Source organism: Agelaius tricolor, unplaced genomic scaffold (genome assembly GCF_023055355.1).
Source record: "Agelaius tricolor isolate 1412-34295 unplaced genomic scaffold, bAgeTri1.0.p SCAF_12, whole genome shotgun sequence".
NCBI classification, from domain to species: Eukaryota; Metazoa; Chordata; class Aves; order Passeriformes; family Icteridae; genus Agelaius; species Agelaius tricolor.
The window spans coordinates 18,440,872-18,462,336 of NW_027269272.1; the positions used below are offsets into that span (position 1 = coordinate 18,440,872).

Here is a 21,465-nt window from a genome sequence, read left to right on the forward strand (position 1 = left end):
AACCCCTGCTACATTTATAGTCAGATAGAATTAACTTCATGAATGACCAGTTCAGGGTTTGAAGTCTGAGGTACTATCTTTGTGACTTTAATGAAAGAGAGTCAAGTTTAAGACTAAGGAGTGGCCTCAGCTATCATGTATGCATGGAGCACTTCTGTACACATGCAAAATAATCTCCAAGCATGTACACAGTCCAGACTCACTGCTTGTCCTCTGAACATGCACATAAAGTGTGCTTTACATACTGAGGAAACCTGTGGAGCATCCGGAATCACTTCTGCACACCAGCAGCCTGCCATCACTTTGCGTATTCACATCCTGGACTCTGCAGCCTGAAGGTGCCTGAAGGTGCTTGTCCCGTTAAATGACAGGTTCCAGTTGTAGATTTGGATATTATTTAAGTTTAGAATCCTTTATATTCAGTGTATCTAATTGTCGGGGGTATTGATCTAACAAGGTCTGGGGACATCCAGTCTGTGCATCTGAACATGAGAATAAGTGTATTACTGAATCATCAGGTTGTGTGGGGAGAGCAGGACAGCACTTCTGCCCTGGGTAAAGAATTAGAAGCTATTTTCAGAATGAGAATATTGTGCCAGAGCCCTATTCTAAATCAGCAATAGCAAAGTTGTGCTGACATTAGGTCTGGGAATTGCTAAATTTAGGTGTAGACTGGTGTCAAAAATACTAGTAGCTCAGGGAGTGCTACTGAAAGCTTTGGTGTCCAAGTGCTTATTGTAATCGTCACAGCTGTGTATGGCAGGACAGAACTAAATTTCTAAAACAGTTTCCTAAATTCATTAGCTATTGGCCAAAGATGCAGAGCTCTAAAGGAGGCAGAGATAAATATTGGAAACATAGAATAGTGTGGGTTGGAATGGACCCAAAAATCTTGTAGTGCAACTCCCCTACCATGGCCAGGGAACCTTACACTAGAACAGGTTGTTTAGAGCCCCATCCAGCCTGGCCTTGAACACTCTCAGGTATGAGTAATCCTCAGCCTCTCTGGGCAACCTGTTCCAGTGCCTCACCACCCTCACAGTAAAGAATTTCTTCCTGATATCTCATCTAAATCTGCCTTCAGCCAGTTTAAAACCATCGCCCCTTGTGCTGTCGCTACAGGCTTTGGCAAATGTCTCTCTCTTGTAAGCCCCCTTTATATTTTAAAAGGCCAAAGCCCAAAGCCTTTTGTTTTCCAGACCAGACAACAATTTCCCCCCTTTCCATAAGTAGGATCCATTGCAAAGGTTTCCATTCAGTGTGTAAATGAATGGAAATACATGTATAACCTGAATGTAAAAATAGATAACAAATTTCATAAAATAGTGTAATATAAGGCTTCTGTTACAATTGAAAGAAGGTGATTTTGGTGAGTGTTACAGTAGGAGCCCAACAGCATCTCCTTCCAGTCTAATTTCCAGGCTCATGAAAACTTCCGGCTGGTAGAGGGGAAGAACTTGGAGTCTACATTTTAAAAGACAAACCATGTTCTTGACTTTATCAATAGGCACAGAGAGCTGTTTTCTTTCACCAGACTTAATGCAAGTTAGTCAGCAGGAGAATTTTCAAGAAGCCACAAGCCATTTCTTGTTTGCCATCCTCTCTTTCAACTTTTACAAAATCTTTGTTTTCAGAGAAGTTTTCCTGTTGGGCAGATTGGCTCCAGCATTTACAAGTCTAATTACAGCCTAAAGGGTTGGAAAGATCTTTGAAGTGAAGTGTATGCTGCCATGTAGGGAGATCTGGCTGCTGATAGAAATCTGTGTAGAATAGCAAGAAGAGATTCATTCCTACTAGAGTTCCAAATATTTCTGGGAACTGGGAAAATTATTATGAAGAGGAGAAAAAAATTTCTTATTGTTACAATGCAGTAATTGACTGAGTGTTCTGGAGGCTTCCTGAAGTTCTTGTGTCCTTGCTCCCCGAGAGTCTGGGAGGTAAAGAAAGCTGCAAAAAGCACTCTCAATATGTTTTCTTACAAAATTTGCACTTAATCGAATATCAAAGAGCATTAAGCAGTCACTTTGGCTATTATCTCTCATACCTGCTTGCTATTGGATACTAAGGTTATTTTAATGCTCTTCAGAAATTCCAGGAATTCCTCAACTTGTTTTCTGTGCAGTTGTTCTGCTGCCTGCTGGCTCTGGGCAGGCTCCTGGAATGCAGCTGGCCACATGCACATCCTGGATGGTCGATTTGGTTCAGGCACAAGGGGTGTTTAGCATCAGAAGTATCTTCTGTCTTGTCCTGTGTCACAGAAATGCATGTGCTCCACTTAAAAAGCACTGAAAATTTCTGCAAGCACATAGTCAGTGGGCAGCAATCTCCCTCCTCTTCCTCTGCCTATCCAGGCCAGCACTAAAGGTCTGCTCCCTCACACCCCTGATCCAACTCAGGCTTTACAGAGCACTTGCAAAGAAAGGCAGCTCTGTGCTGGCTTAGGACTGGATGCATCTTCTCTGAAGAAGCACATGTGGACTTGAAGTTTTATGTGTTTGTTTCTCCCTTAACTGTAGCTTGTTCATCTCTCAATAAAAACCTGAGTTTGCTCTGACATGGCAAGTCGATAGTCCTTTGCTTTTATGTATTTGCATAATACATAATGCCTCGAAATCCCTGGTAACACAGGAGCAAGCCAAGGAGCAGAGGAAATTAGCCCTGTTGTCAGTGTTATCAGCTGATGGATGGGGAAGGAGAAGGAGAGGGACTGGTGTGATTTTATACCACCTAAGTTCAGGTGGTGCTGCTTTCTCTGTAAAGGGCAGAACAGTGACAGTCTCCAGGCTGGGAAACCACTGAAACAAACCAGGAGCAATCACACCTCTTTGAGTGTAAAATTCTCCAGACAGCTGCCAAAGCCTTCCCTTTGCACATTCACACCAGTTTCAATGGAGTCTGTTTTTAAACTCTAGTTAAAAACATGCAGCTCCTGTGAGTCAATTAGCTCATGAAGGAGTGCTGAGCACTTCACATTGTTATTTGCAACAGCACAAAGAGCACGTCATGTTGCCTAATCAGATGTGAGTGACTTGCACCCACACTGGGCTGATCTAAATAATTGCACGGTTTGCAGGACAGCAGCAGACAGGACACAGCAGATGGGAGATCACTCAGTCCCATGTACTGAGTGATTCAATGGAGCAGTGATTTATCAATTGCACTGTGCAGTAAATCGCTGCTGACTTTATTTCCTGCATTTAACAAGCTGCTCATTAACTGGGAATATAATAACTAGGTTTGGAAGATTTGTGACATAATCATGTTTAGAATTCTGTATTGACTTCTGAAAATTCATGTGGATTTTTTCATCCAGCAGGAACATTCTTTCTATGTATGAGTCTAGAAAGGAATTCTGTTTTACATAGTATGACTTGTCTGTCCAGCAGCTCCTCTGTAGACTTTGCAAAGTTCCTGTGCATATGCAGATTATTCAATACACTGTTGCTGATCTTTCTCTGTAGCCTCTAGTTGGAAGACACCGATGCTTTATTTGCATTTCTAGTTGTTACAAACCTGTCTTCAAATACTGTTCCCTGGTTAATAGCTATGTTGGACAAACTAGCATGGACAGTCTTGCCTTTGTGGCACCTGACCTGCATTAGAGCCAAACAATGACCCTGAGTGTGCTCTTGTGGTAAAAGTGCCAAAGTTCTATTTGTCTCTGCTCCCCCAGCAGTCTGTCAGACCAGATTTCTTGTGTGGGCAGAGGACACCGAGAGCTCCAACCCCTGTAAGAGCCGTGCCTGGCGCAGAGCTCTCACCTCTGCCAGGCAACCGCCCAGCCCCAGCTCTAGCTACAAACACTGGAGTGGCAAACAAGGCATTTCCCATGTAGCCAAGGCTTGTGTAAGACCTGCAACAGCCACTGAGGCTGTTAAACCAAGCTCCCTATTCTTCCGAGGAGAAAAGGGTAGGAATGGCTGTAGTGGATGAGCCTAGAAATCTCTCCATCCCATTGTATTATCTTGGACATCCCCCATTAGCAGCTGCTTAGAGAAAAAAGTAAGAAACCCAGATGCTGGGTAATGTCCTTCCAGTTTCGTGCAATCTGCAGTTGTGAGAGTTTCCCTCTGAGTTTCCTGCTGAGTAAAGTGGCCCTCTGACCATGTTCTCCAGCTGGAGTCTATCTGACAGTTCTCTAAAGTTTCTTTCTAAGTTTGGAATATCCTCCATATGTGTCTCTCCCTCTTTCTCCAAGTTTATCATTAAATTCTGCAAGCAGTGTTTTGGGGTGTGGCCGACAGGGTTGCCCAAAGTATAGTTCGGTAAATGGATGTGGATGTTGCTGAGAGCTGTGATTCCCAGTCCCTGCTGGGTGGAGTGTGGTAGCTGCAGATGGCAGGATCCTTGCCTGCCCCTCTGGCCCAGATTACCGTGGCTGAGGATGTGTGACACACAAAAAGGGGATGTTTGTCCTCAGAGTGGTAGTTCACAACTTACTGACTGATGTAAATGTGCCAAGAAGAGATTAACTAAAGCATAGTATGTGTTCCAGTTTCTCTCATAAACTCCATTTGAGCTTGTAAGAATTTTCTCTCTCTGTTGCATTGCTGTTATCCTGTAACTAACACCTGAGCTTGTTTCTCCCAGGTCCCAAAGAATACTGATTCTTGAGGGTATTTAAAAGCAGGGCCCAAGATACACTAGAGTTTGGGCTGGAGGACCAGAGATCTAAGTCTGGCACAATGCTGTGTCCTATTACAGGAAGAAGCAGGATGGAATTTCCTAAGGGTTATATCTTAGACTGAAATCATAGAACCATAGAATCATTTCAGTTGGAAAGGACCTTTAAGGTCATCAAGTCCAACCATTACCCCAGCACTGCTAAGGCCACCACTAAACCATGTCACCAGGTGCCACATCTACACAAGTTTTAAATACCTCCAGGGATGGTGACTCCACCACTTTCCTGGGCAGCCTGTGCCAGTGCTTGAAATACAGACCCTCAAAGGATGAGGCATCATCCCCAAACCTATCCTCTCACTTCCAAGTGCAACATGAGCTTCCCTGGTCGGCCCTCTCCAGCAAAAACTCAGGCCTGTCTGTAAGAAAAATTGTCATTAATTTTATTAATAAAACTAATTCTTCATTCTATCCAAATGACCTTACAAAGTCTTGCAGAAAAGAGCTTTCAAAGGCAGATCTGCCATGAGAATCAAAACCACTAATTCTCTTCTCCTGCTCTCCTGAACAAGTTGGCTCTTCAGGATAGAATTTGTGTTGCCATTTACATGAAGTAAATGATAGTTCTGTTAAGCTTTTGTATCCCAATCAAAAATGGCTTTGTATGGCACAGAATGTCCTTGCAGGGACAGGAAGGGGACAAGTGAATACCACAGGCATGACACATGTAAGTCGCAGCACTATCAGAGGTGCTCTGCAGTGGGAGATTAGGATAGGGTAGGAATCTGTAGGGACCAGAGTCACATGTGCCTAAATCCTTCTCTGTCCCACCAAGACATCCACAGCAAGGATCCCCCCTGAGACTGCCGAGAGTTTTGGAGCAAGGCTGTGGGCATGGTTTAGGTTTAGGTTTAGGTTTAGGTTCAGGTTCAGGTTTAGGTTTAGGTTTAGGTTTGCTTAGAGCCTGAGCTCTAGCAGTCAGCATGAATTCTCTGTATGAACAATTTCCCTTACATTTCCTTTAACCTACTTCTGGGTTTAATATTTCTGGTCTTGTCTGTCTGAAAGTTTTGGGGCTTTACCACTTTTGCTGTAACTTTTGCTGTTATTGAAAAAGTGCTTTACCACCCTGTGTGGGAAAATCCACAGCACTGTCAGCCCTTATCAGATTTCTTGCTCAATGAGGTCAACTGGTATTTGGATATTGTTGTATTGCGTCTACAAAGGAACGGAAAAAGCACACAGCGTGTAATCTGAAAGTAGCTGCGGTCTTAAAAGTCAAGTTGGGCATAGAAAAAGGCCGTTAAATATTTTTTTTTTCAGAAGTCAGAAACTATTAAATATCTTGAGATTTTTTTTACCTGCTCTATTTTCAACTTTTAAGGAAAAAACGGCCAGGAAGAAATTACTGCCAGGACATAAAAACCCCATGAATTTCCCTCATGAGTAGGACATGCAAAATCTAAAGTGCTTCATTCCAGAGCCCTTATCTTTCGAATATCATTTGTGACTGATACATGCATATATCTATCTATCTCTCTCTCTCTATATATATCTCACTAATATATGTATATATATATGACTGATATATTCATAAGGTATGTTCTAATCATTACTATCTAGAAAGAGGTATGAGAATAAATGTCAGTGTTAGTATATGAATTACTTTTATGCATATGTGCATATATTTATATTTCTACATTTTAAAAAACAGTGATCTTCCTTTGTTGGCTGGTAACCCATACTGGTTTCAGTTCAGCAGATCAAATCCATCCTTAAGGAAGTGTAATGAAGAATTATGTCTTCCTCTCTGTCCTCACTTTAAATCCTTTATGCAATATGGTTTGCTGCTGCACTAGATCTGCCTGGCCCTAGGAAATCACCACGTTTTCTTTTGACTGGGTAATATTTCTAAAGAATATTGAAATCTGAGTAATTAATTTAATTCTGTGGCCTGCATGTAAATACTCACGGTCTCAAGCAAACAAAGAAATTATTTGGAAGTCTGCACAGTGTGGGAGCAATTTGTTAACCTGCAGTGTCTCAGTTGCATCAGATATTTCACAAGCATGTGTGTGTAGTAGTTTCTATGGATCTCAATTTACTACCAATCTACTACAATCTGCTGGAATATGACCTAATACTAATAACTCTTAGTAGTTACACTATTTTTGTATATAAATTATTCATCTGCTCTTAGCTAATTGATTACTCAATGCTGAGGTATCACAGAGCTAAATATATCTTTATGACCAAACAGAAACAGTGGAGCTGCAAGATTAAAACCAAAATCATGAGGGGGGCCTGGTGGGTAGTTCACAAATATGGGTAGTTGACAAAATAAGTACACAGCTATGTGGGCTGTTATTTTGGCCCACAGTAAGGACCAGTCTGTAGCATCCACATTGTATAAAGGTAGCTCAAATTTAGGTTCAGAGATGCATCTTTTCAGTGTAGATGCACAGCTGAGATGAGAAACAGCTCCTGTGTGACTTTTAGTCCTCTATTCATATTATTCCTTTCTGTAGGTGATTTAATTAATTTACCTCTCCATTAACAACTATGCTCTGGTTCCTATAATGTAGGTCAACTAATTAAGATATATAAAAATATTTCCCCAAGGTCATTTGTTTTGGGAACAGTGAATATGGGACAATTCCTTTTATGTGAAGAGTTCAGATCATTTCAGAAGAAGCAAAATATTATAAATGGTGACTTTGGTGGTGAAATATATTTCTAACAAAGATGCAGTCCTTCTGCTCAGAGGAACTTCCACAACAGCTGGAGCAAATCCATTAGACATTGCAATAGGCAACTACAATAACTTCAGTAAAGGGCACGAATTTTGAGATGGGGTGAAGTGTATTACCTAAGTCCCTTATGCTTCTCAAAGTTGGGTTAGTTGGGTTTTGTTTGCAGCCATGAAATGCACTTTAAGAACAATCATTCCTCTTTTGAGGCATTGCTCTCATTGGAAAAAAAAAAAAAAAACAACAAAACAAAACAAAAAGAAAACCAACCAAAAAAAAGAGTACATGGCAGAGAAATCAGAACTGAGTTCTGTATCAACTAACAAATACTGTATCAACTAACAACAAGTTCTGTTGAAACAAGTGTTCTTACGTCCAGAATGATCTTTTTTTACATTTACACTTTAGGGGGTAAAGTACAGCAACTGACTCATTACTCAAATTTCATTTCATTTGAGCTGTTGCATAACCTCAGTTGAGAATACTTTTTTACTGAAAAATGCCTTTTTAGCACTGTGAAAAACAACTAAAAAAAACCCTCTTAAATGCAATTATGTAGGTGGAATGGAAGTTTCTTCTACTCAGCTATTGACATGCTGTCATTTCTTTTCATTCCATAGCACTGAGATAATTTTGAGATTTTACAATTAGACCAGTCTTAGAATTTCTTGTAGTGATTTCTAATTCAAAACTGGATGTGATATTTATTGCTGATTCTGTTTCTACTTCAACAATGAGACTTTCATCATATACTACCTACAAAGAAGATACCATTGAGAATAAATGGTAGTTTTGTTAAATTTTATTTACATTCAGAAATTTCACAGTACTTAGAACTAGCCAGAGTGCTGGGCCAGGGATGTTTTTACCACTGTGCTCATTTTTGCAAGCCAGTAAATTATTCACTTTGATTTCCCTTAAGTCCAAATCTATCCAATGTTGATATTTTTTTCTGTGTTTATGTTTCCATTCCACATAGGTTCTTTCAGTCTTTACTATTGTGTTTGAAGCCTTGGGTATTAAAAGAGACAGTATTTTCAATTTAATTAGCTCTCTATCTATATTAGATATATTTATAAAAGTGATGGGAGTGTTTTTAAAATTAATTTATTAAATTAAATAGTTTGCTCTTGCATACCCATTTTCTGCTGTTCTGGCTGTTGAAAGTACTCCTGTTCCATCTACTAGGCACCATGTGTTTTTGTAAGACAGGTATGCATGACTGCCATTTCTGCTGGTTCCACACCTGTCATGCAGTCAGGTTTTCTGCAGCACAATAATTTTGGAGCACCAGTTATGATTTATGCCAGGGTCTCTTTTCAGAAAAACTCCCTGGTTTAATTCTAATTGATGGCTTCAATTCCTCTTCTGAGAAAAGACTCCTTATCAGGACAGACATGTGTGATAGCAAATCCTGGCATAGAAACAGGATCTGTGAGTGGAGGTGAGCCAATGAGTTTGTCAGAGAAACACAGCTATGGAAACAAAAATCCTGAATTAGTTTATATTGTCATCTGAGCAGGATGCACAAGTAGTAACTGTATGAGGACAAAGCAATTGAGATTTAGCCACAGGAGATATTAATAGGGTAGGTGGTAGGAGATATTAATAGGTTGTGGTAATCTCTGGATAATATTCCTGCTTAGTGTTTCATTATATTTGATGGGGTTTTTTAAGGCAGCATGTCACAGCAGAGAAACCATCCTGCCAAAATTATTTTGACAGAGACTTGCAGAATGACCTGACAACCCTGGGGAGCTTGGCCAACTATTCAATTGTTTCTTTTTCCTTCTGTTGTTAAAGAAGAAGGAAGGAGAAAGAGTTACTGAGATGAAATAGTCTGATATGTGTCTGCTTTATGGTCACTGTGGTGAGGCCCTTCCTAGAGGTGTGCTCTCAGTTACCCGAAGAAGCCAGCTCAGAAATACCTACTGACACAATTTTGTTGCAACAACACAATACAGTGCAGGGTAAGTTTATACTTATAACAACAGTGCTGCTAATTGCTATTTGCACAGTCCAAAGTGATATAAATAACGACCTTTGATCTAAATACCAGCACAGGCAGGGGCTGATAGAGAAATGCATCTCTAAAAGTCAAGGGTGATAGATAATAGCAGACTTTACCTCAGTTTCAAGGTTTCACTTACAACCTTGGCTAAAAACAAGTCTTTTCCCAATGCTTTGTTGTCCATTGCAGCTCCTACATTCTAATCCTTGTTGAGGAACTTCCTCTGTAAAATAATATTTTTTCTTCACTGCAGCATGGCATGACTAACTTGCCAGAGAGAGCACTATTGACAAAGCAGAAATTGTTTTCTTTTTACTCTCTCTTTCTTATCATCCATATTGTGCTGGCACTTCAGGGCTTCTCAAAGCTGGGGGTCATGGAAAGTGGCTCAGTGTATGAGATCTTAGTGGTGCTGCAGGGCCACAGGATATCACAGCTGCTGAAGTGAGAAAAAACAGCCCAAATGGCACCTCTGTAAAACCCCCCTTGTGGGAAATGTGGTCGTGGTGTATCCAAGGCCACAGGGTTTCCTTAGAAACCCAGATCAATCATTCAAGGAAATGTGAGCTAGTTCATGCATTGTAATTAAGTTCCATACCAAGAAGTTTCCTTTGCTGGAGGAACATCTGACAACGTGGTATCAGTGAGTCTGTGTGTGATCCCTGCCACAAACACACCCCAATTCTGTCAAGCAGGGGTCACAGCAGGGGCCCTGCCATACTCAGGGCTTTGCCAGGCTGGTGGTTGCTGAGCTCCCTCTGCTAGGACATGTTTAACTCCTCCAGAGGGAAAGCTGGCCTTGACCTCCTGAGCAGTGCACATCACTATTTCCATGCCAGGAAAGCTACTGAGTCAGGTATTTCTGGGACCAGAATATTCTACCTTTGGCTAACTCTGCTGGTTTGATGAATCTCTTTGTTTCATGAGGCATGGAGGAAGTATACTTGAGTGGAATAAGTTTTATTAGCAACAAGGATGCCTACAGAGAGGACCTTAGGGATTTCTCAGATTCTGACCTTTAGGTTAGATGCCTAATCCTTTACCATCCCTGCTGAGATGGCCAGTTTGCTTGGGAATGATCCTGGTGAGGAGTTATCCTTGTCAGAACTGCCCATAAACCTCAGCCAGCTCAGAGTTTTGTTGTGTTTGGACTGCAGCCATGCAAACCTCAAATTCTTGTAAAATTTCTCTGAAATGAATGAACAATACAGTGTGGAAGTTTCCCCCTGCCCCTTTACCTCACACATCCCAGTTACACTAGAAACTATTTCTAACCTAGTCGTGCATGTCAAAGGGGAAAAGGGGATGGGAGGAGCTGCCTGTGACAATAATCCTGTCAATTGCTGCCTCATATTTTTGTTAAATGTGATACTGGCAGCAGGTGTGTGCTAAGCTCTCCTCATTGCCCATGACAGTCATGGAGCAGCTCCAGTCCTGGCACAATCAGCAGTGGAACATTCTGGGGGAGGGGGTCTCCCAAACTAGGGACACCTGAGGGGGAGCAGAGAGAGTCACCAGGAGCCCACAGCCAGTGCAAGAGTGGCCAATGGGACCTGAATGTGGCTAGGGGAGCACTGGTACAGCCCTCACCCACTGCCCTACTTGTGCTAGACACTGCAATTTAAGGCATTATGCCAAGACAGCTATGAAATCCCAGCTATTTTATAACAAAATCTGAAACATCAGTTGAAGGTAAGGTCTGGTTTTCTCAGTATTCATAATGTTTCTCAAGCAGTGGTCCATAAAGGAGTAATAGCCTTTGAGACCTGAATAAGTGGTCCCCAGCTAGCCTGCAAAACCACATTTCCTTGAAAAAGGACTGGGGAAGTCCAAAGGAAACCAGTGAATCTATTGTAGTAGCCAAGTAACATTTTACTCAGTGCTTTTGCATGTCAAGCTGCAAGCTGAAATGTGGCTATTATATTTTCAAATGCTTGACCAAACCATTCAAATGAGGCTTTAGCAGAAGTGTGATTGTTTTGTTAACCTCAAAAAGGACATCCTAAAATATTGTGGAGAATAAGGAAATCCCCTTAGAGTGGATGCAACAGTACAGTCATGACTTATAATCTAAAGGGCTGACGGGGTCTGGCTGATGGTGTGGCTGTTGTGTGACACTCAGAGCCAGGTAAGCAGGGTCTGGCTGATGGTGTGGCTGTTGTGTGACACTCAGAGCCAGGTAAGCAGGGTGTGGCTGATGGTGTGGCTGTTGTGTGACACTCAGAGCCAGGTAAGCAGGGCCTGGCTGATGGTGTGGCTGTTGTGTGACACTCAGAGCCAGGTAAGCAGGGCCTGGCTGATGGTGTGGCTGTTGTGTGACACTCAGAGCCAGGTAAGCAGGGTCTGGCTGATGGTGTGGCTGTTGTGTGACACTCAGAGCCAGGTAAGCAGGGTGTGGCTGATGGTGTGGCTGTTGTGTGACACTCAGAGCCAGGTAAGCAGGGCCTGGCTGATGGTGTGGCTGTTGTGTGACACTCAGAGCCAGGTAAGCAGGGCGTGGCTGATGGTGTGGCTGTTGTGTGACACTCAGAGCCAGGTAAGCAGGGCGTGGCTGGTGGTGTGGCTGTTGTGTGACACTCAGAGCCAGGTAAGCAGGGTCTGGCTGATGGTGTGGCTGTTGTGTGACACTCAGAGCCAGGTAAGCAGGGTCTGGCTGATGGTGTGGCTGTTGTGTGACACTCAGAGCCAGGTAAGCAGGGCCTGGCTGATGGTGTGGCTGTTGTGTGACACTCAGAGCCAGGTAAGCAGGGCCTGGCTGATGGTGTGGCTGTTGTGTGACACTCAGAGCCAGGTAAGCAGGCACAGGCAGTGTGTGCAGGGAGATGCTGGATGAATGCATGTGTTGCTATTGATGCCAAGAGTTGCCTACACTGTACTGGCCTCAGGTTGTGTGCTGCTCATGGCTGGCCACACTCCAGTTCCTCTAGACATTATTCCCTAGTGGCCTTCTGGGGATGTGTTTTGGCTTGAGATAGCTGTGCTTAAAAACTCTCGAGAAGCACAGACCAGGAAAAGAACACCAGGTACTTGTCCTTTCCTACTGCTCACACCTCTGGAGCTACCCTGAAAACTTTGTTTGTAACACTACTAAAGACAACACTTTCTAGATAATATGGAACATTTGATGCATAAAAACATAAGAGATCTAATGCAATTTTATTTTAAAATCTAATTAGTTATTTGTTCAAAAGTTAATTGGTTACATTCATGTTTCTGTGAAATGTCAGGAATCTTCAAGATATATCTTCAAGTTACCTAGAAGCATTAAACTAATACTAGAAATGAAATGTTCAAAATGTAGTAAAAATATTTTGCTCTAATCTACTTTCATATTTTCAGACTGACATAATCTTATTGCCTATTTTTGCATTGTACTAAAGGAAGTCTAGCCACTGATTTTGTTTATTTTATAAAAGAAATGAAACAGAAACATTAGCATAGCTCTGAAGTACAATTTCATTTTATTCAGTATTAGTTATTCTTAAAAAAAAAACCCTTTTTTTTTTCTTCTTGGGAAATTTTTTTTCCAGTTTTCAGGTATAAAAATGACAGATAAACCCAAGCTGAAGTTTAAAATGAGCTGAAAAAAATTACAGTCCAAGATGTGCTTAGGTCTTTTAATCTTATCAACAAGGCACAGGATTGAAGAGCTGAGAAATGACCTTCAGAGGGTTTTTGTGTGTAGTCGAAGGCATAAACAGGAATATGTAAGGAATCCTATTTTTTCTCTTTCACATGTGCTTGGTTAACACTATGTCTCTCCACCTCTTGTCTTTCAGCCACATAATCAATGAGCTGATAGAAACAGAGCGGGTTTATGTAGAAGAACTTCAAAGTATAATAGAGGTAAGAAACTCTTCTGAACTTACTTTTTGATGCTTTACCTCTAAGTCATCACTGCAGGTGCACATCCTTCATGGGCTGAGCACTCCCACCTCCTGTTTATAACACACAGGCTGTGTTGGCAAGATAGCTCAGCCCTGGATATGGAGAATGGGAAGGATGTTTTGAACATCCTTCCTCAGGCCTTAAAGGAAAAGGCATCTTCTCTGGCCCAAGCCCACAGAATGACAGTTTACATGGTTCTGAAAGTTATAGACAGAGAAAGAGTTAATGATGTCTTTTCAAAATATTACCAATAGGTCTCAGAAGCAGCACTTTGATGTCCATGGGGCCAGACACTAAATTCTGTGAATCTGCATTTGGAAAATGATTAAGAAAGAGGAAGGCACCCCTCCTGCTCTTCTTTATTGTCTCATGTTGTGCTTGAACACAGGAAAAAAAGCTCATGCTGCAAATATAATTCTTGAGCTTTTGAAACTGACAGGATACCAGAATACTCAGTGTGTGTGGAGTCTGAGGGCCCCAGTCTGTGGGACGACAGAAGCTGAGTAGGGATCAATCATGCTTATATTTGGGTGGGACTTTTGGGATGTGTAGTTGATTCTTCATTGCATTTGTTTCATGGGGGCTGGCAGCTCTGATAATTGATATATTACTCTTGAGTTTAAAGTCTCAATGTTCTTTTCTCAAAGTTATTATTGAAGAAACACAATACAGTTTTTACAAGAAACAAAAAAAATAGTCCAACAAATAAATCCAAACTAACTCTTGTGCAATGAAGCAGGGTAGCAGAAAGATATCTGTCTGTCAATCTTAGCAGTCTCTATCCGTACATGACCCAAATGGCTTTTGAATCCTAGAGACATAATTTTGTCCATTTTTTTCTTAACCTCATGACATGTTCATTTGTGGTTAAAATGTGTTTGCACAGTTACAGGGTAAAATCTCTGGGGAAAATCAGAAGCATCAGGAATTCATGGGAGCAGCAAAGCAGCAGGCATGGGAGAAGCTTTGTTTGCTCTGTGGAGAACAAACGCACATGAACTTTGGGGCTTTCCAGTGCCTTGAACACAGTACTTCTTCCCTGGTAAAAACAGGCTGATTTTATTTTCCACTCTTCCCTGCAGGGGTATGCTTCAGAAATGGACAATCCCAATTTAGTACATCTGATTCCATCTGCACTTCAGAACAAGAAGGAAATTCTTTTTGGGAACCTCCCAGAAATCTACTATTTCCACAACAGGTACCTGGGAACTGGTGGTTGTCCTGCATCCTTGGGTGCCACCATCACATCCAGTCCTTTTTTGTCACTGTAACTAAAGTGGGAATTTAGGAATTCTTTTGAATAATAATTGCCTGTAAGATGTAACAAATAGTTGCACAAAATAAATTTTAAAAATCTCTTTTGCAAGTCTTAATATTATGCCAGAGTAGTTAATACCTAGTAGAAAAAATTATTTTCCAGTTTATATATTATTTTCAAAGATTGTGTCTTCCACTTGGAGAAGAATATTCCTCTCCCTTTGCAAGCCCAATCTTTCTTTCCCTAAAAGTTTCAAGCATTCACTGTCACTGCAGAAGCCTTTGGACTACATCCCATATTTTCACTGCTTGCTGATTGAGCAACTACATCTGAATGAGCATTCCTGTCTTTTCTAGCTGTTCTGAAAACTCCTCATACCCAAATGGAAAGCAGGTATTTGGTTTACAGATTGGAAACAAAATTCAACAGCCAGCGGAATCAGATGTAGCAGATAAAATATGATAATATTTGTGATTTAGGGAATCAAGTGGCAGCCACATCCCATTTTTCTAAAATATATATTTCTTGGTGTGTTACCTTCCCCATTGATTCCTCATATTACAAAAATGAAGGCTTTAAGTTGCATTTATGCAAGCTAACATACAATGTGAATGGGATTTTACATTACTCTTTACTCTCTTTTTCACCCTCTCAGGATTTTCCTTAAGGAGATAGAAAATTGCATTGAAAACCCTGAGCTTCTTGCCCGATGCTTTTTGAAAAGAGTAAGTATATCCTTTTTCAGGTTTGAATGAATATCTATGGTCTTATCCTACAGTACTTACAGATTTACTCCCATCTTTTCAGTCTGTTTGCTTTTGTGAAACTCCTCTAAGCAGATATTCCCAAATTAAGTCACTGTTACCAAGCATATATTCTGATACCTGACCCTTTACCTGGTTTACTGACAGGAAGAGAACTGTTACCAGTGTTTTACAAGTATTTTAAGTCCCATTTAAAAGAAAAAAACAACCAATAACAGTGATCCAAATGTTTGCCATGATTTTCATATCAGACACATCTATAGGAGGAGAATGATGTAACCCAGACACCACCCTGCAGTAAATAAGCAGAAGATGGTATTGGTGTCACAGCAGGCTGCTCTGAGTGCAGACAACACATCCTGTTCCTGATTTATCTTATCTCTCTCTTCTCTGCACAGTTCAGGACACTTGGTCCCCTAGAACTGTCCCAGCTCTGCTGCTGTCCTTGCATGGACCCCACCAGCCCCAAAAGACCCTGTGAGGTTGATTCCCTTTACTTCTCCACATAACTCACCCAGTGGGATTCTCCCCTCTGCTGAGGTGACTCTCAGTGCCCAAATGCCCAGCTCTCTCCAAGAGCTCCCTGTGATGTCCCTCCTCCATCTCCTCCCCCACTCAGCCTGACCATTAGTTCTTTCCTGTAGCACAACCAAAGGTGTTTGTTTATATAGCATTCCTTCAGGGGCCCTACTAATGAAAAAAAATCTGTTTTGGTGGTTTGCTACTGCTTTCAGGGTTTGACAAAACTCTGTGAATAAGGCTCTGTGTTTTGCACAGGAAATGGAAGTGGCATGAGAAATGGGAAAATCTTCCCACTGTAGTCAAAGGTACCTCCTGCTTCTACTGTATAATACAGGTAGCATTTGCTGCTTTTCCAGAGCACACATTAAATACAGACAAATTTAGATGAACCAGTCAGAGGTGATGAGCACTGCCACATTACTAAGATTTAATGGGAATTTGAACATGTGATACTTGCAAAGGGTACGTTTCCAATTTACAAACAGGTCAGGCTGGAGAGAATCATACAAGTGTAAATGTGATTATATGTCCACTGGATTATTCTCTGTTCAACAACTTAGCATTTAGAGCTTGAGTAAATGACACTACTAAGGCATATGTTGTTGTCCTAGAATTCAGATGCTGGGCAGGAAAATACTGTGGTGAAATCATTATGCAAATGAGGAAAAGCAGCCTTTGAAGAATGCAGACCTCTGAAACCCAAGAAATGTAAAATAGTCCATGTGCTGCATATATCCCTGAAGAATGCAGCTAAATAAAAATTCTTGGTATAGAAATGTTCTGATTCTGCAGGAGGTTCAAACTCCGTATTTAAATATTGTAGCTTGTCTCTCAGTGAAAACAGCTATTAAACCCAGTTCTCCTATGAATATGAAATATGAAATGAAAACAGCACTAAAGCTGAGGTTTCAGGTATGAAGTGAAAGAAAACCAGTCCCTCCATCACCTTAGCTCATCAGTTTCTGCGGCCTCATCAAACCACACTAAATCTATCAAATAAGAGGTTAAATTGTGCATTTGCTTTCTCCCTATTTCAAATTTCACACTAAGAAAGCACAAGCTCCTCTCTTGAGATGCCTTTGCTCACACAGTAGCACCTTTGATTCCTGCCCTTATGTTCTGTTTTTAGAAGAAGCCACACGAAGTCCAGAAATGTGTTGTTTCTGTTGGACTGCCTTTGGGAGGCACAAACAAAAGTCTGATTGTGTGTTTGTGTTCCCCATGATTTGGCAGCTTTTTATGCCTTCCTGCTGAGCAGTGGCTTCTGGCTGCCCTGTGAGTTATGGCCGTGCTTGCAGTGACAGGGGCAAACAGAAGCAGCTGCTGTTCCAAGTGATGCTGAGCTCTGGGAGGAACTCACACTCTTGTAGGTTCTCTCACTTTGTATGGGTGTGACTGTTCTGCCACAACAACAGTTTTTTTAAAATTCATACTTTGAAGAGTTTTACCCTGTCTGATCACACTGGGCCTTTTCAGCCCTGATTCCAGAGCTACTTGAAAGTATCCTGAGAGCTGCAGTGAGACGCCCTGGTGCCAGAGTCACTCCATCCCCTGCCATGTCCCCACACACCCTCCCAGCTCCACCAGTGTCACCTGAGCAGCTGTCACTATGAATGTAAACCCTGCATCTCAGGTGATGGGAGAAACAGCCTGTGGAGTCTCTCTCTGGCTTTGTCTCCTGGCACATGGCAGCAGAATCTGGTAAAAGATGAGCCAGAAATGCCTTTCTTGTTCTCCCTTCCACTTTGCCTGACCTCATTTAGAGCATGATCTTCAGATGAGCTAAATTACAAGTGAGCCAGCTTAACTTTACCCACATGGCAGCTATTTTGCCATCACCAAGATGCTTGACCCTCCTTACAGCTCTGTGTGGTCAAGAACTACACAGCATTCAAAGACAGGAGGAATGTACACTGAATTCCTTGTAGAATGGTCTTCTGGTGCTTTATCAGCAACAGGGGGGGATGCTCTGGGCTGATCTGCTTTCCAAAGGGCTGTGAAGAAGGAAACCTTACCAAACTAAGGCAAGAATGCCCAGGATGGAACCAAAGGTGTGTCAGACTGCTTACCAGAATGTGCCAGGTGAAGTTCCTGGCAGGAGTGATTCACTGTGGATTACCACTCTTCACTTATTCATAGTGCTAATCTTAAAACAGGGAATAGTTTAATAGGAATCAGCAGTTGGGATGTTTGGTTATTCAGGGAGAAAGAAGCATTTAGAAAAGGAATCTACCTGTGAAAGGATAGTAGCAGCTGACTAGAAACCTGTGAGTTTGATTCAAAGGTCCAAATTCTAGACTAATGCAAAAATTATCCATAAATCAGCAGTCAAAAAGATAATTGGAACTGTACTTATATGCCATGTACATTGGAGCTTACAGAGCTCTCAAGGTCCAAATCAGTGTGGAAAGGAAAAGCTTTGCAGGATAGAGGAGCATGGTGTAAAAGTACCAGCAATAAGTCAGAATCTTTGCATATGAAAATAGAGATGTGTGGAATATTTAAGACGGATTTGAATAATTAGACAATCAATTATTTCTTGGCATTTTAAAGTCTGAGCCTAATTCTATTCCTAACACTATTGCAAAACTTAAAGCTGTAATTAAATATGTAAGTATCTGCCTTAGCAGGTGTCACTGATTTAGGCAGCAGTAGATTGCACTGGCATAGGGTGGTTCCACTATGGCAAATTACTGGTAAATTGTTGGTAATTGTAAATTTTCTTTAAGTTTAAATTGGTTCTTTTCTGTTATTCCTCATAGCTCTCTTGTCTGTTGCTCTCTCTGTTCTTCTTACCCAGTCCAGTTAGGTTTCTGTGGGCCAGGATGAGATTGTAATCCTTGATTATGCTTTGTTGCTATTTTTGGTTCTGTGAGGTTTACCGCCTGCTAACTTCCCTCCAGGGCAATATGTACAAATAATTATATTTTTGTGAAGAAAACTCTGCACCTATTTTGAAACAGCACCATAAATATTCTATAGAGTTGCAACAGAATAGGTTTTTGTATTGCACAATCCTTGACACAGTGTGGTGTTAGATGGCACAGCTCTGATTTCCCAGCTGATTCATCAGGGTGATGTCAGGATGGGTCTGTGGAGGAAGACAGCAGAAATGCTGATTTCTTCTGGTAATTGTACAGAAGGAAGTGATTTCCCTGCAGCAGGAGTGTATGGGAACTGCCTGGTGGGCTGAGAACGCAGAGAACAATCCAGGAATTGCTGAGATTTATTTTTGGTGTTTTCTTTGATTTGCTGAGGTCACATCCCAACAGGATAGGTGCAGATGAAGGTGGGAAGCTCCTGGCTGGTCGGGCACAGCCAGCCCTGCTCAGGAGCCCCAAGGCACTGCCCTGGGGCCACCCGGGTGCCCAGGCAGCCAGCCCAGGTCCTGGCAGAGGAGCACCCATCCCTGCCAGCCCAGGTCCTGGCAGAGGAACACCCATCCCTGCATCCACCCACAGAGCCAGGGAGCTCAGAACACCCTCTCTGGGCTTTTGTAGAGATTGTTTTCTTTGAAGTCAGGGAGATTTTTGCCATGGACCTCAGTGAGAGCACTTGGAGTGTAGTCAAAGCTAAGTAAAGTGAATCCACCCACTTCTAATTTGGAGAAGAGAGGGTTTAAGTACATCCCCCTGCCTGGCCTGGGACATCAACAGGACAAACTTCCTCCTTTTTAATTGGTCCTTGTACTGTTGAGAGACAACACTATTTTTGAAGTCTATTGAACTGCTAAACCTTAATAATCATTAACAATTACAGTCTGTGCCAGTATTGTTAATAAAATTGTTAATAAAGTTTAAATTTCTGATGTTTCTTTTTTGTTTTGTTTTGTTTCTTTCTCCAAACCATCAATTCACCCTATCTGAAAAAGATACTGGTTTTGCTGTTAGATTATGTGTCTTCCAGTCTGCAGTCTCCCTGCTTTGTGTGAAAAGTGAGGGGAAAAAATTCTCACTTTCAGGTGTATTTAACTTAATCAGAAGTAAAAAGTAGGTTTGGTGGTTTCAGTATGTTTTTTTTAATACAGAGTAAATAATTACTTAATGTCTTAGGATAGAAGGTAAGAAAAAGTGTGATTCAAGAAAGACACTCTGGATTCTTTTTCCTTCCCTTACCTAAACTCTTTTCTTGCAGAAGGAGGACCTCCAAATATATGAAAAGTACTGTCAGAACAAACCAAGGTCTGAAGCTCTCTGGAGACAGTGTGGAGACAGCATCTTTTTTCAGGTGGAATTTCATTGCAGACTAGCAGTGCAAGACCCTCAAAGCTCATTTTCCTTGTGTATCTCTATTGATTAGAAAACCTAGAGTAAAACACAGACTTTCCTGCATGCTTTTTATACTGATGGCAGGTGCCCAGTGTGTGTCAAGATGTTCTCTACAGGAGACTGGGCAGGGAGAGCAGTGGGTAGATTTCTTGGACAGGAGCCTGACTCTGCAGGCTATACCCACACCAAAAAAGTGCTGGCTGCTTTGCAAATCCCAGCTGATTGCAATCTCATCAGTAGGGAATGCCAGATTTCAACACCAAGTGGAACCTAAACATTAGCTCTTGTTTAGATATATTTTCACTGTGGGATAAGTAACCCGGAAATTCCTATGCAGATGGAACAAATTTCTCTCTCAATTAATTCACAGACTTATAATCCTCGGATTGTCAAATGATAATGGTCTTGGTGACTTGCCTGTGTTTCAAGAAACAATTTTATTTTTCTTCTGTGTTGTCTCCTGCAGGAATGTCAGCGTAAATTGGATCATAAGCTCTCACTTGATGCTTATCTCTTAAAGCCAGTTCAGAGAATCACCAAGTACCAGCTGCTGCTAAAGGTAATGTCTCCATGACAGTGCAAAGAATTCCAAAGTATGGCTTGCTTTACTTCCAGAATTGCATATCAGTCATTACTATGTGGAAATAAATCCTTACTCAGTTCTTCAGCGAATACTCAGCATTTTTTAGTTGTAAATGGTAGAAAACAGTCTTGTACAGGGACTTCCTGTTCCCAATCCATTTTAGATTTTAGATTAGACTTTTTCCCCATAGCTCCCAATCTATTTATATTGGGAACTGCTATTACTTAGCAGTACTTATACTAAGTAATAGCAGTATACTATTACATGTATAGCTCTATATAAAATAATATATTGTACTTACTTTCTAAGACAGTAAGTATTTTATTGTTTTATTTATCTTTAAACAGAAATTGAGCTTGGTTTTATTGTATCAGTATATGGTTTTACAAAAAAACAGGAACTGATGCCTTAAATCCTGTCAGTAACATCTGTCCCTGTTTAACAGAACTCTTTCAGCTCCCTGAAGTAATATTTTCCCATGGTTGTGACTCAAACCTTTCAGAGGGAGCCACTCCCTTTGCTGCTTCTTTTTAAAAGACACAGCCAGGAACAAATTGTCTGTCATTTTTCCGTAAGGTGAATATGTGAACTTACTCTTGATTGGTTGGAACCATGAGTGGTCCATGCTTGAAATTCTGATCTGAAGGCAATAGAAAATATATACACTCAAAACAATGATTTTTTTTTCTTTTTAAGCTGGTTGCTTAAATGTCTCTCTCTATCTACTCAGTTCTTAAAAATAATATTTACTGACTTTCCCTATGGGAAGGTCATGAAGGTGAATTACTTGCTGTTCTC

General features: G+C 41.3%; 1 protein-coding gene across 6 annotated transcripts in view; it reads left to right on the top strand.

The window, feature by feature from the left end:
- MCF2L2 (MCF.2 cell line derived transforming sequence-like 2) overlaps positions 1-21,465 on the top strand; it is a 152,414-nt gene that overhangs the window by 99,016 nt on the left and 31,933 nt on the right. For all 6 annotated transcript variants that reach the window (XM_071437961.1, XM_071437962.1, XM_071437963.1 and 3 more), the window contains exons 16-20: positions 13,164-13,230; positions 14,355-14,470; positions 15,186-15,255; positions 19,951-20,043; positions 20,551-20,643. In XM_071437961.1, coding sequence (XP_071294062.1) covers positions 13,164-13,230; positions 14,355-14,470; positions 15,186-15,255; positions 19,951-20,043; positions 20,551-20,643 — 439 coding nt within the window. The remainder of the gene's footprint in view (positions 1-13,163; positions 13,231-14,354; positions 14,471-15,185; positions 15,256-19,950; positions 20,044-20,550; positions 20,644-21,465) is intronic.